The sequence below is a fragment of the Poecilia mexicana genome, unplaced genomic scaffold (genome assembly GCF_051168715.1).
Source record: "Poecilia mexicana isolate PSO_F unplaced genomic scaffold, ASM5116871v1 scaffold_17, whole genome shotgun sequence".
NCBI lineage: Eukaryota > Metazoa > Chordata > Actinopteri > Cyprinodontiformes > Poeciliidae > Poecilia > Poecilia mexicana.
In genome coordinates, this window is record NW_028263386.1 from 2613923 (window position 1) to 2629284 (window position 15362).

Here is a 15362-nt window from a genome sequence, read left to right on the forward strand (position 1 = left end):
GTGGAAATACTGGAGTGCCATGTTACTTAACGTGCCACTGACTGACTTTTGCAAAGTAGCCAATCAGGACAATTTCAGAATCCTGAATCTCCTCAAACATTTGACTTGCAGATGGACATCTGTTTGTCATGAATAACATACCAACTTTTTATGCTTTGCTGAAGAATTTCATGTATACATTTGTGTGCTGTTCAGATGCATCAAACAACTTAATAAAAGCTCTGACAACTGCAACACTATAGATCAGAGGTTCCCAAACTGTGGGGCGCCGTGCCATTGCAGGGGGGACGCTGGAAGCCATCTGGATAAAAAAAACAAACCAAAAAAAAAAAAAAAACATGAACACTGTATGCGCTGGGTTTTTACCGTAGAATGGCCAGCTCTCTGTTATTCCTCTGTCAGTTTGATACAGTAGGGTCTTCCGCACTTCCCATATCTGTGTCCTCTGTCACTTTTATCAGCAGTTAAAACTGTTTAATCCGTTGTTAACATGTAGTAACCTGTTTTTCCGAGCCACCTTTAAACGCAACATGAGCGCTACGACGCTCGCGCTGGATTTACACCTGTGCGGCAGTGAAGGAGACCTGCTGCTGCTGGGCGGAGCTACAGGTGTGTTAGAATCATGGCAGCAAACCAGCAAAACGCAAAGAACTTTTTACAGTTTTTCCCCCAAACTAACAGACTGTTGAGTAAAACTGTTGGATGCAGGTAAAGTTAGTTAAAAGATGACTAGCTAATATCAATACAGCACTTTAAGCTTGTTAACAAGTAGCCTGTAGGCTACTGGTGCTGTCTATGTTCAGCTACGATTCATTTTGCCCCCAAAAAAGTTGATTCCTCCCCTTGTTCGTCTGGAGCCGGGGCTGAATATGACAGGGAGTCTCTAAGAATCCACCGCCCCCCACCCGTATTGTGTAATGTGCTCTTATTACTTAGGAACTTTCTGTTCTGTGTAGGTCAGAGCTAATGTGGGTTTCTAATCCACATTCTGACTGTTAAATTTAGCGTTATAGATGTACTTTGGCACTTTTAGATTTTAGATTGGCACTTTTAGATTATTACCAAATATGAACTAATTTCTGTAGTTTACTGATGTATTGGTAATATTTAACTGTGATTACTAGAATTATATTGTTGTACAACATGGAAAAACTTGAAAATTGATAAAAGAGGTATTTGAATTGTTGCTTGAGCTTTATTGATATTAGCATCCTGAATTTTAAGATGCTTTTCTTTGACCTTGTTCCAGGTCAGGTTTTTTTCTTTGTTATGGTGCACTTTTGAAGCATCGTGCCCAGAGACATCAAGATCACCCTCACAAGAACTTGGATGGCGAGCCCAGCCCAGAGGAGATGGTGGCCCGACTGGTCACCAGCCATGAAACATTGAAAGAATATTTGACAAACACATTGGAAAGACTAAATAAACTTTGAGGGAACATTTGACAGACACATCAAAAAGACTGGGTTATTTCTTTTATTAATTTTTTTTAAAAGCACGCACTTTTTGTTTATTTGCACAATGTGGATCCACAAATGTTGTTTATATTAAATTCTATTTTTTTATATACACATTGTGTGCTCTCTTCTGTTGTTCACACCTAGGCTCCCACGAATTTAGAATCTCCTGATGAGGCCCAGCCTCCTTTATACTTCTGTAGAGTTGGTATTAGTAAAGTAAATTAACTTAACTTGTCATCTACTATTAAGGGTATTTAAAGTAACCTTTCTTGTGGGTTACAGTATGGACTACCTTTTGTCTCGAAATACAGACTTGTGAATTAATACGAAATTGGTTTTCCCCTGTCTACACTCCAGTTCAGTAGGGGGCAGCAATGCATCAATTTCCTTATTTACATACAGCCAAAAAAACATCGAAGAAGAAGCCTAACTGGGCTAAGCTAGAAAACTGCTGCATTGTCCCATCTGAGCTAATATTTCAGTAACCATGTCTTCAGTTCAGCATCTCAGAGAGTTTATCAGAGAGCGACTAACTGCTGCTGCTCAAGAAATCTTCACAGAGGTTGAAAAAACCATCATTTGCTACGAGGAAGAGCTCGATGCTCAGCGCAGGGTGATGGGGATCGACTGGAAACCACAAATTAAGCTACACAGAATTGGTTCGGAGCTACAAATTTCCGGTAGGTCTGGATAAAGGTGCTGATGATTTCACTGCAGACAGAGATCCGTTAGCGGCGATAGTTGCTGCAGCTCCAGCTGCTGCTAAAGAGAAACTGTTTTTAGCTGCTAGCTCGGATGCTACAGAGGCTGATAGTTTTGTAGCTCAGGACAAAATATTGCTACAGAAAATTTGTTTACGAGTCTCTGAAAACCAGATGGATTTCATTTAAGCCCCGTGACTAAATATATGATTCCAACTATAATCAGTGCTGGAAATTCTGGAATATAATGTGTAAATTCTTAATTTATAAGCTTATACGTGATTTTGTAAATCCTAAAAAAATAATTGCATGCTGTTCGTCCCCAGACCTCCAGGTCTGAATACTGCAGTTCAGGTTATTAGGAGGGGGTGACGACGGATGAGCTGTGTTGTTTTTCTTTTCGTAGAGGCACAGAACAAACATGAAACAAAAACGTGCAATATTTCATTGTTTCTTATAATTGAGCCACAGAGCCATTTGCAGGTCTGGAGCTGCAGAGGTTGCACAGCCCTGACCTAGCAGATCAAAGCTGTAACACTGTCTCAATCCAGCTGAAGTTAAAAGTGCAAAATCCTGAAAACTGTTAAATTGAATATTAATACATTTTAATAAGATTTTTTTTTTTTTGCCATTTTGGAAATATGGCAATATTCACAGAGCAAGCTGTGTCTAGCAAAAGAGAGAAAAAAAAATCAGTTTTTAACAGTAAAGTATTGAAGTAATTTTTATTTCACTCTGCTGAATGTGTGATTAAATCAAATCTTGCTCTGTATTCAACAAGTCATGACAAAATATGAACAGTCAAATATCTCCAGCAATGAATTTGGAAAGCAAAAATACCTATACTGTACATTTAAAACCTATTTTTTTGTTGTAGTTATGCTCATCAGCAGCACAAATACCTAAACAGTGACTAGTCCCGCAATTTTGGATGGAAGTTAGGACACGGGCAAACTGTCCCAATTCACTACGCACTCGAACCAATATGTACTCTTCGATTGAGTCTACACTTCATAGAGGCATGTAGGGTGCAGCTGACCTGGAGTGGCTTTGACCTGCACCACCGTCCTCCTCAGTGTGGTGTTGAGAGAAACTCATCCAGCCTCATCTCTCACCCTTCCAGGTGTTTGCTTATATGCACAGTCTGAGAAATAATGAATAGGTTTTCATTTTAGGCCAGTCTTTTCGATATTTTCTTGGATCCATTTCCTTTTGAACATCAAGACATCTACCTGATTAAAGAAAATGATCCGTCTTTCTTTTTTTGAAGAATGGATTAGAGAAACAAGTGTCTGTGTCTCATCACATTTATAATCCAGAGAACCAGAATGCCATGTTCTACTGATTAAAGTTTCTACACAGTCTGATCAACTTTAAAAACTGAGGTTACAAGTAAAATTAAAAACATATTTTCTTAACGTAGGATGAGTTCTTCACTGTACGAATGCCCTAAAATTAAATATTTAAATAAAAAAAAAATGAAGAGTATATTTTTCTTATACAGTAATTTGTTAAATATGTATATGCTTCATACTCTTGTGTATGATTTATGTATGTTGTATTTTGAAAACTCAATAAATATATATATTAAAAAATTTTTTTTTTTTAAAAATGGTATGAAACTGTACTTCTGGATTAAAATCTTTAGAACATTTTTGCCACAGCCGTAATTTTGTGTGGAGGTCACTCTACCTGCTCTTCAGTTAAACTTCACAAACTAATTTTAGATGAACCATATAATGCCTACAGACCAGAATCTGCAGAAAAAAGCAGGCAAATCCATGAAATGGTCATCAATTAAATTATATTAATGATGTCATCCTTTTTTCCCACAGACCTCCAACAGCCAAGTGTTTCCAATGAGGAGGAAGATTTTGCCATCCAACAAGTCTGGAGCCTGGCAAGTAGGTCCAGTCAGGACCAGAAAGAAAGAGAACATCAGTGGACTGAAGAGGAACAGATGGAACCAGAACCTAATTGGATTAAAAAAGAAAAGGAGGAACCAGAACCTACACTGTTCAAACATGAGGAAATAGAATATCCACTAATGTATGTAAGAAACGAGGAGCTAGATTCTTCAGTGCTTCAACATGAACAGCAGCCACCAGAACATTTACCAACTGGACAGGACCAGAAGGACCTCTGCAGCAGTCAGGAGGGAGAGCAGCTTGTCCAGAAGCAGTTTGTTGCTTTGATTGAGACTTCTACTCTTCAGGGAGATGATATGAGTGAAGAAGAGACAAGAACAGAGCAGCTTTCCCTTCATGTCTCTCCAGTGGTTGAGAGCAAAGATCAGGAAGGAAGCAGCTGCTCTGTGTCAGAGAGTCAGTCTGATACTGGCACAAAGAAAAGACCTTTCAAATGTGACATTTGTGGGAGACGTTATACACAAAAGAGAAAGTTGAAAAAACATTACAGAATTCATACAGGTGAGAAACCTTTTTCATGCCAACTATGCGGAAAGAATTTCTCTCGAATTAGCCAGTTAAATCCTCACAAGAAAAGTCATACATTTGAGAACGAGGATTGTCGCGATAAATCAACCAATCGCACAAATCTAAAAAAAAAGAGCTTGATAATAAAATCGTGGCTATAATATTGCTTGTTTCTTTTCGTTGTCTCTCTTTCTACCAAAGAGACTGGATGGCAAAAAGTTTCACTTCAGTGTCTCGTGTTACTCCCTCCCCTCTTGTTTCCTTGGTAACGGCTAAACACACAGGGAGCTAACGGCATCAGTTTTCCTCCACTCGGGCTGAACCAAACACACGAGACACGATAACGACGACAAAAGCTGAACAATTTTCAACTTTCTTTTGTAGCATCACTAAAATGTCACATGTACATCAGGTGGAGGAGAGCTAGCGACTTACTGCGCAATCTTTATAGAAATGAATGGAGAGGGAGCAGCGTTGTCTTCCATCATCGTGTGACTATTACTAAAGTTACCTGCTGGGCTCCTTGTCTCCTACCATAAAGTGTAGCATACAGCCTGGTAAGGAGGAGCGAGCAGTCTGGGAGCGCGTTGGATTCAAACTACAGTCTATCCACGTCTCTTGGAGACAAACTGGGTTATAAAGAGACACAGTATCTTATGCTGTGTTATTTTTTATTTCCTCTGATCTTTTTTGAAAACCTGAATGTTATTTTTTTGACTCCACAGTTTCACTCTCTCAGTCGTTGTAGTCTTTGGTTGCTGCCGAACACTGTTACCTTCAAGTTCACTAAGCAGGAACAAACCATTCATGCAGATCCACTGGGCTGTTCAGGAAATATGGATCTTTGCTTTTTGATCTGGGATTGGTAACTTTTAAAATTTACTACTAAAAACAACAAAAAAGGATATTATTGATTTTATTATTGACAGGGCTCCCAATTTTTTTACTCTTAGAAATTTCTGTGAATTTACAGCAGAATTCTAGCAGTAACACAGTTATTATAAAATACGGTAGAATATTGTAACTTTGATGTCTTCTGTTGTCACAATCAAGACTGATGACTGACAGTAAACCACCGCAAAGTAATTGTACAATGCAGTATTTTTCCCAGTCAAGACATTTTACTTGTATTTGCGTCTTAGAGAATCAGCATTCATCCTCCAAATTTAAAACATCAGAAAGGTAAGTAAAATCACTCTGAACTGTGCTGTTATGTCATTTGTTATTGAATTTACTTTGGATGACTAGATGTCTTGGGCCAAAGTCGAGTAGCGGCAATTTCATGGTGAAAAGATAAATTTATCTTAATATTTAGTCATAAGTCAAGTACTTTATAGCTAAAGTGTGTCTAATACAAAACCTTCAAAACCACATTTATTTTCTCTTTCATTTTTCCATCGTTATTCTAGTATTCTTGTTTCTAGTAGCCAAGCATGCAAGCACAACACCGAATGTAGTGTCCATTACAGCAGACTGCCATATCTCAGAAGTGAATTATGCTTCAGCTTTCTAAATTTATTTTGTTGGCTTTTAACTTACTCCTTATTTTATTGCAGGTCACATACACGGACCACAGTTTTGCTTTGTTGCTGGACCACATAAAAGGTACAATTTGAACTTACTGGTATTGCAAAGTCAGATATTGCTGTTGGTTTTACATTTTTTGGTGTTCTGAGATTTGAACAAAGAAAAAAACATTCTTAATAATGACATTGTACGACGTATGTTCCATACGTCCAGCTGATTACATAAGGTACATGTGAAAACGTTGCTGCATGTCAAATGTAATGTTAAAGTGTGGTTTTTCTGGGTGCAGCAGGGTGTTTAGTACATTTATAGCTTTTAAGTGTCACATCTATTGGCATAAAGTTACTCATAGGACTGATATGGCATTTTAAACAGTTAAAATGCCATGTGAAGCTTTGTAATGCTAAAGTCTTTTTGGGTATCTTAAAGTCCATATCAAAGAGGGAAGATCAGTTCTGTGCCCTTTCAAACTATGCACAAAAACTTTTACAGTTGGGTCTACATTTACATCACACGTCAAGAAAACATAAACATTCTTCTGAAAAGAGTCTGGTGTCCTCGGGTGTAGGCTTATCAGATCCTTCTAACTCTCATGATACTCCTGATGCTTGTAATTTGGATCCAGAAGTTTCAAGCTGCATCAGTAATGAACAGGCGATTTCTCCAGAGATCACAGAAAAGGACAAGTTTTGAGACATTTATCTTTGTTTCAATTTACAAGCCAAACTATTGATTCCATCCTCCACCATTAATACTATTATTGAAGACTATTTGTAAATGCGTGCAATGAGTCAATCACATTTGCTATTTCATCTCAAAGAAAAGCTAATTACTGTTGGACTCTCAGACACACAAATAGAAATTCTGATTGACATTTTAAGATATGAGGACATTTTTAGGGCTTGCAATAAAGAGGCGCCTCACACAGATCACTGCAGAAAACAGTCTTTAAAGATTACTTTAATTAGTATCCATCTGTCTTGGTCGGAATGACTCAGGCAGAGAACGCTTGCACAGAACATCCGTCAACAAACAGTAGAGTCCCTATTTAAGTGTAAATCAGTGTGGGAACAGTATAAACTGCTAAAATCCATCAAGGAAAATGACGAATTCATTCAGGATGTTTGGGATGGCACACATTTTGTTGAAAACATACTGTCCAAAGATCCAGAATACTAACTGGGTGTCATTTTTTATCAGGATTCATTAGATTGCAAATCCTCTTGGCTCTGGAAAAAAGAAGCACAAGATTTTAGCAGTGTATTTGACACTTGCAAATATTCTGTCACACAACAGATCCATCATTGATCAAATGCAACTTGTGCTACTTTGTAGAGAAAAAGATTCTAAGTACTTTGGACAAAATCTTGTGTTGAGTTCCCTTCCGAAAGATCTAAAAAGTCATAAATTAACTGGTATTGCTTTGCCAGATGGTATGGTTACCAAAGGGACTCTGCGTGACATTGCAGGTGAAAACTTGGGTTCACACAGTATTGGGGGTTTTCTGGAAGGATTTGTGAGGACTTTGTATTTTTGTACTGTAATATTAACAAACATTTCTGACTGATCCTTTCACCTTAGGCCCTAACTGCACTGTAAAGTAATATAAAGAAAATGTTTTTATCAACAGAACCAATGCTGGAGCAAGTAATGCTAAAGGCATAAAATTTGACACAGTATTCAATGAGCTCGCTCACTTTCATGTTTGCCAGGCTGGATTACCTCCTTACCTTGGCCGTGACCTTTTGAGGGCATTGTTTCCTCAGATTTGGCATTATTCACGAATCACCTCATAACAAAAGAAAAACACTTATCCTACCTTGAACTGAATCGGCACATAAATGGATTTAAATATCTTGGCAATAATGCAAGTAATAAACCTTACAAAGTAAACCAAGGTGCTGGAAAACTATCTGGTCATGCAGTACAAAACTGGTGTTTTCTCAGGATGCTCCCGGAGTTGACTGGGGATAAAATAAACAAAGCATCAGATGTTGAAGTGTGGCAGCTAATTTTTTAGCTTGGAGATTGTCAGTTTTGTTTGTGCTCCGAAGATGACTCCTGGTCAGATCACATACCTCAGTGGTCTGATAGAGGAGTATTTGCAAATTATTCTACTGCTGTGTCAAATCAGAAGAACTGCTTGATTTTTTTTACCCATTTCCAGAATATATGCTTTGTGATGTATCTCTTCTAATACTCTACCATGCCATTCCTGTGTTTTAGACAAATGTCGTCGTTAGATAACACAATAAAGGACATAATGATCAAGACTTTGCCCAATCTTTGTGAGGACACTCAAAAAAAACTAGTTTCCACACTTGTAATTTCTGGGGTTCAGTCTGCAGAAGATCTGAAATATATTCAACAAGAAGACATCAAGAATCTGCTGCCTGTTGTTCAACAACGCAAATTGTTGGAGTCATTCAAGCAAGGTAAACAACCCTATCTTATTTTAGATGTTGCTGACAAAAAAAAGCATGTTTTACATTTAAAATACATGTCTTTTTATGATTTCAGAAACAAACACAGACATACTTGACATGGAGTTTTCCAGTCCCTCACCTGCATTGCCTTTTTCCAGTCCTCCATGTAGCTCCACATCCTCGCTTTCCAGCATACCACCAATATCAGAACAACCTTCAGCACTGAAAACACCTCTTATGTTATGCCAGAATGAACAACAAAATGTATCCTGGTCTTGGCCAGAAGACTTTCAAGTTTCATGGAACAAGATGCCACTGGAGATTCAGACGGCAATTGCAAAAGGCAAAAGACCCCCTCCTGACAAGAGGCGGCAAATGATAAGAATTCTTGCAGATGAAATGCAGAAGTATGAGGCTAACCCCACACGTTCACAATGCCTTACAGTTTGCCAGAAGATAACCCGCCAATACCCAGATAGTTTTGCTGATATGACACCAAGTGGAAAGCTAATTGCTGGAGGGTATAGTTCTCTGCTCTCTCAACTTAAAACTAGAATTGAGAATATAAACCGTTGTGGGACCTTTCGAAGTTACAGATCATCTGGACCCTGTGGCATAGCTGGAGTCAAACGGGGACCAACAGACATGTATGGGTGTACCAGGTTCCAGCCAGAACTCCCCCCAGAGGAAACTGATGACACAGTGGAGGAGAAACGTCAAAGACTACAGAGTACCTTCAACAAGTATGGCATCAATGGAGATGATAGGCCAGAAGTGACAGACCTGATGGAGACTACATACAGCCTTCAGCGTCAACATATAAATAGGATACCTGCTCCCTCCATTTGTAAATCAGTAATGGAGGGAGCACGGCCTAATCCTATTTACCAAAGGAATCTGTCTCTCGACGCTGAAGGCTGTATGTAGTCCCTCCATGTCCTGGAACTGTCAATTGAGGAGTGTGGTAATGCTGTTGTAGAGTATTTCCGCACTAAAGTAAAGGCTTCCAGTGTCCAGACAATTTTGGCTCAAAAGGCAACTGGTGACTTAGCATTCCTTGTCATCCAGCTTTTGATGGCCCATTTCAACGAGTCAACTGACAGCCTAATGCTGACTACTGATGTAAGATGATCGCATATAAACATTACAAGTTTTTTCCATTTTTTCATATGCATACTGTTCTTCTAATATGCTGTTGTTCATGCTACACAGAAGTACACAACAGCAGCTGATGTTAATACAAGCCTAAGTTTGCCAGCCAGTCCTCGTCTAATATTGTGTAAGTGCGGCATGAATTATTAATGTTTTCAGGTTTTGCTTAATACTTAGCATATTTTTTCCCAATTACATAGGTATTTCTTTAAAAAGAATATTTAGACAGAATAAAAAGACTGGATAGCAATGTCCTTATTACGGCCTGGCTCAGATGACTGCAACAAGAAACTGGGAGGACACGACAACAAGAACCATTTTAAGCCTTTTAATGCCTTTTATTAAAATGGTTGCTGCAGCAGCCTAAGAACTGGTATATTGCCGTGCGCTCCCTTCGGTTTGGTCCTCCGACTGGTGCAGCTCTCCCTCAGTCATGGACTGGTTGGCGCCCACAGGTCTCAGCCTCTGCTCCCAGGTCTGGTCAAGTGACACATCCAGTGTGGTCCATCCGAACCACATCTTTCTCCTACACCGTGTCAAGCGACCGATGCGCCTCATGCCATCTGGCTCCAGCTCCACCCCTGGATCTAGATCTGGCTCTTGTCGGGTTCTGGGCCTGAATCTCATCTGCCATGAATGGAATGGGAGCTCCTTATATACGTGATCCTGGTGGGCACGTGACCGTAAGCACCTCTTAACTCCAAGACCTTCATTGAAGAACAGTTAACAGGCCACAATGCAACACAGCAGGGGGCCGTCACACCCCCGCTCATAAAAAGCAGGTTCTTATAGGGAACCCTGCTTTAGCCAGCCATGCCACCAGCCACTCTGTTCATTAATCTTTGAAATGTCGCCGGCGCGTTCCTCAGGCCGTATAAAAATACAAGCCTGTAGGCGTAACAAACGCAGTCACCTCATGTGCGCACTTTGTTAATGGCACCTTAATATAGTTAAAAAGCCATTATTAGAATAGCTTTGTCATAATGACCTTAAATAAATTCAATGCCAGTGTATTGCCAAGTGTACGTTTTCCTCATTCGTTGTATGAGGAAAAATGCAACAGAAGTTTCTCTCTGTCCTTGCTAGGTGGTAACGAGCAAGCATTGGCTGGATGGATGGTCAGCATTGAAGGCCATGTTGTCTTTGAGGGGGTCCAGCCAACATTTCTGACAGGACTTGCAGCGGTGTTTGCCACCTTCTACATCTTCAACCTCCAATATCAAGATGAGGCAGCCAAGACGTTGGAGTTCATTCAACGGTAAAACCATTCCTATGATTTTTTTATTTTTTAAAAACACTTTACAATGAACAAAATACAATGACTTGGTTTTAAAGTTTTAAAGCTTTAAAGTTTTAAAGTAACAATTGACAAAGTTGGTGATGTTTTCTCTTTATATAATTAAAAACAGGATAATTTCTCCACATTAAGTAAAGAAAGCTTTATATATTGTACTTGCTGTCTTCAGAGTGCCACACTATTTATATTCTCCAAAACCTTATCATTTTTGATTGTGTTTTTTAGTCGCTTCATTGGGATTAACCCAGAAAGGGGGACGAAGACTGGCAATGGGAGGATGGTATCCAAAAAGACAGGAAAGATCATCCAAAAGAAAAAGCAAACGGTGAATACGCAGGTTTCCACCCTCATCAAAAACCTGATGGACTTTGAGTGCCATTTAATACAGGTTAGTTGTTGTCCTTTTTTTCTTTGAAATATTTCTGTTTCCATATCAGTTTTTAAAATCTAAATTATATTGTCTTATATTTTTCCATGTTGGACGGTGCCTTCACCTGCATGTAATAAAGTAAGTGCCTCTTGAAAAGCATTAATAATTAACAGTTTAAAACCCTGTCTAGAAAAGTGAAAGGTGATTCTAGAATCCTTGTTCAGACATTATTTCAACCTGAATTTTTGATTTTGGAAGTCTTTTTTTTTATTATTTGTTTAGTGATACCCAAAGCATGGATGTTTCTTTAAGAACTGTGTTTTTATGTTCATAAGATTGTATAATCAGTTAAACCCAGTTTCTGAGTTTCTGATGAATGGTTATGCGTTTTGTTTTGAATATGTTTGAATATACTGCAGATATATATCTGGTTTGAGGCTAAGTGATGCCTTTCAATAAACATTTTGTTCTGAAGGTTACTTATTGCATCCTCCTTTGTGTTATGTGACATTATGGTTATGCATTTTAGAACCGCACCAATTTTAGCACATATAACAAGAAGCCTACATTGGGTAAGGTATTACTATTCTATCGTAAAACAAAGACTGTACATTAAAATGTTGCATTAAATTTTTTGCAGTAGCTTACTCATAAAGTGAATGCAGTAGCACAACTAAAATTTACAGTAAAATACTGGCAGTTACAGACGTCAATATTTTATGTTCCAGGTTGATCTGATACAGACATCAACTAAATTATATTAATGATGTCCTTCTTTGTTCCCAAAGACCTCCAACAACCAAGTGTCTCCAATGAGGAGGAAAATTCTCCCATCCAACAAGTCGGTAGCCTGTCAAGTAGGTCCCGTGTTAACCAGAAAGAAGCAGAACATAAGTGGATGTCCATCTCCATCATTCTTACGTACTTGGTCCAGGGGTGGAAATTAGCACCCCACTTCATGGAAGTATGAAGTGGTGTGTAAATTGGAGCAACCCACCCGCCACTGTGGCGGGTTGACAATTTGAACAGAAGAAAAAAAAAGCTGCATTCAGTTTGAACTTCTGTCCGGGGGGAGACTGACCGTCTGGACTACAGAGTGAAGCACTTACTGTGCTAGTGGCCCTACGCTGTCATAATTTAATAACAACAAAAAAAGTATGTTCAATATAACTTTTATAGACCGCAACAGCCCATTGGTTGATTTTATTAACGGACATTGGGCTTATCCAATTAAATCCCTTGATTCTCCTTGGCCCGCCCCTCGCCTCTAACGTTATAAAAAGAGCCATTTCAGCTAACGGTTAGCTGCTAACCGGAGTCCGAGAAAAGTGAGAGGATACGAGACGGGGCAGGTCAGAAAAACTACGACTAAAGCTAAAAAGCCCATTCAGAAAAATGTGTCAAACTATCAGATGTGTTTACCACATAAACTTTGATTTTCTACGCTGACGTTCCTTCCTTCAGGGGGGAGGCGGGGGGAGCGCCGATCTATGTTTTCGCATCCACCTGAATAATGTGCAGTTGCGCCACTGGTTAGAGTTAGGACTAAGGTGTGAATTGAGTTTTGGTTAGGGTTAGGAAAAGGGTAAAGGTAAGGTTTAGGCTGTAGAAATGAATGGAAGTCGATGGAAAGTCCCCAAAAAGATAGCCACGCAAATGTGTGTGTGTGTGTGTGTGTGTGTGTGTGTGTGTGTGTGTGTGTGTGTGTGCGTTGGTATATGTGGTTTAGCAGGACATTTCGTCAGAATACACGCAACACTAGCAGGACATTTTGAATTAACGGGACAGGGGCGGTGTCCTGCTAATTTTGACAAAAATCTAAAAGCGTAGAAAGGTTTCTATTGGTCCAATAACCCCAAAAATGCAAAAAAAACGAGATGTCCGTTTAATACACATAAACCAGATTTTGTGTATAATTTGTGTATCGCCACAGTGCCCCCGGTGGCAACTCTGTGTAATAGCAGGACCTTATGAATATTCACACAAGCTCTTGTTCTGATTGGTTGTCTGCCGGAAGGTCCCGCTAATTACTACAGTGTCTTTCTAATTCACGTCGCTGTTTACACACATGAATTGTGTGTAAATTGCCAACTCTTACACTGGGGATGAGTTGGAAATATGATTACTCTGTGCTATAAGACTGAATATTTTATAAAGGTTAGTTGGATGCCTAAACCCAACCTTTTGTCCAACCTTACATTGGACAAAAGGTGTATGTGGCACCTAAAAATATACAGAAATTAATATATATTTTTGATCAAATATTTTTTATTTAAAATATTATGAATAATACGTGTGTGGAATAAGTGTGTGGATTAAAATAAATATAAACCATAAGAGAGCCATTTTTTTCACCAAACTACTGCTAACAGTTTGTTGATTCTGGTCTGCTCTGCATCCTCAGAACCAGAACCAAGCATTTTGAAGCAGAACTTAGCTTCAGTGCACCATAAATCTTGAATAAACTTACAGAAAACTGCAACACAGCTGAATTCCTTTAAATCAAGGCAACACCCCCCCACCCCCACCCCCAAAAAAACAACAATTTACAGTTGTTTCTAAATCTTAATCATTGGTACATGTATCAATATAATTAATGTATATGATTTTAATTTTGATTTTACTTTGAATTTAATTTCTATGTTTTTCTTTTTTTACGGTAAATGTATGTTAATTTTATCACTTTTTAGTCCTTTGATGTAAAGCACTTTGAACTGCCTTGCAGCTGAAATGTGCTATACAAATAAAATTGACTTGACAGCAGTTTTCAGATCTTGCCAAAGATTCTCCACTGAGTTTATGTCTAGACTTTGACTTTGCCATTCTAACACAGAAATATGTTTTTATTTATACCATTCCATTGTAGATCTGGCTTTATGTTTAGGGTAATTGTCCTGCTGGAAGGTGAACCTCTGCCCCAGCCTCAAGTCTTTTGCTGACTCCAGGTTCAGGAGTGTTCAGGTTTTCTTCCAAGATTTCCCTGTATTTGGCTCAATCCATCTTACAATCAACTCTAACAATCTTCCCTGTCCCTGAAGAAAAGAAGCACCCTCAGAGCATGATGCTGCCACCACCATTTTTGTCAGTGGGGAAGGTGTGTTCAGAGTTATGTGCAGTGTTTGTTCTCCACTACAAATAGTGCTCTGCATTTTTCCCAGAAAGTTAAATTTTGGTCTTGTCTTATCGTTTTTGCTGTATCCCAATATGGCTTCTGGCAAACTGCAAATGGGACTTCTTATAGTTTTCTTTATACAATGGCTTTTCTATTGCCACTCTTCCATAAAACCACATTTTTGCAGTGCATGACTAATAGTTATACTATACTGCATTTCAGAAATATCTGCATTTCATCCAGAGCCACCATGAACCTCTTGGCTGTATCTCTGATCAGTGCTCTTCTTGTTCAGCCTGTAAGTTTAGGTGGATGGCCTTTTCTTGGTAGGTTCACAGCTGTGTGATTTGCTCTTTCCATTTCCAGATGATTTGTGGAACAGTACTCTGTGAGATGGCCTAAGCCTGCTTTAAGCTTCTCCACAACTTTATCCCTGACCTGTCTGGTGTGTTCCGTGGACTTCATGATGCTGTTTGTTCCCCAATATTCTCTTAGCCAACTTTTGAGGCAGTCATAGAGGAGTTGAATTTTTTTACCATTTGCAGTCATCAGGCAACTTCTGAAGGCAATTGGCTGCATTCAGGGAAAGGGGGCTGAACACTTTTGCACACCGCACTTTTTAGCTTTTATTTGTAAAAACTGTTATGAATCATGTTTAGTTTTGTTTCTACTTCACAAGTATATACCACTTTGTGTTTGTCTTTCCCATAAAATTCTGTGAAAATATATTTCCAGTTGTGACAAAACTGGAAATTCAAGTTCAAGGGCTATGGATACTTTAGAAAGCCACTGTACAAATAGTAAGGCAAGTCCAATGACAGAACCACAACCGCCACAACCAAGTACCCAGTATAGTGTGAAGAAACATCTGAAGGGAATATA

General features: G+C 38.9%; 1 protein-coding gene and 1 pseudogene across 2 annotated transcripts in view; both read left to right on the forward strand.

Annotated features, from left to right (window-relative positions):
- Window positions 1-1878: 1878 nt before the first annotated feature.
- The window catches only part of LOC148154529 (uncharacterized), a 28799-nt pseudogene continuing 15315 nt past the window's right edge, over window positions 1879-15362 (forward strand). The window contains exons 1-2 of the transcript XR_015765762.1: window positions 1879-2140; window positions 3997-4590. The product of XR_015765762.1 is annotated as an uncharacterized LOC148154529 (transcript). The remainder of the gene's footprint in view (window positions 2141-3996; window positions 4591-15362) is intronic.
- LOC106907987 (uncharacterized) lies at window positions 9468-11847 on the forward strand. Its single transcript, XM_014973909.2, has 5 exons — window positions 9468-9671; window positions 9762-9828; window positions 10788-10959; window positions 11224-11386; window positions 11508-11847. Exons 1-5 carry the CDS (start codon window positions 9624-9626, stop codon window positions 11508-11510), a joined length of 453 nt encoding a protein of 150 aa, XP_014829395.2. The 5' UTR covers window positions 9468-9623; the 3' UTR covers window positions 11511-11847.

What these genes read in the sequence shown, in the direction of transcription:
- LOC106907987 (XM_014973909.2), top strand. Translation starts at nt 9,624, where the DNA reads ATGGCCCATTTCAACGAGTCAACTGACAGCCTAATGCTGACTACTGAT. An exon ending in GCCTAATGCTGACTACTGAT is followed by an intron (nt 9,672 to 9,761) that starts GTAAGATGATCG and finishes CATGCTACACAG; the next exon opens with AAGTACACAACAGCAGCTGA. An exon ending in ACGTTGGAGTTCATTCAACG is followed by an intron (nt 10,960 to 11,223) that starts GTAAAACCATTC and finishes TGTGTTTTTTAG; the next exon opens with TCGCTTCATTGGGATTAACC.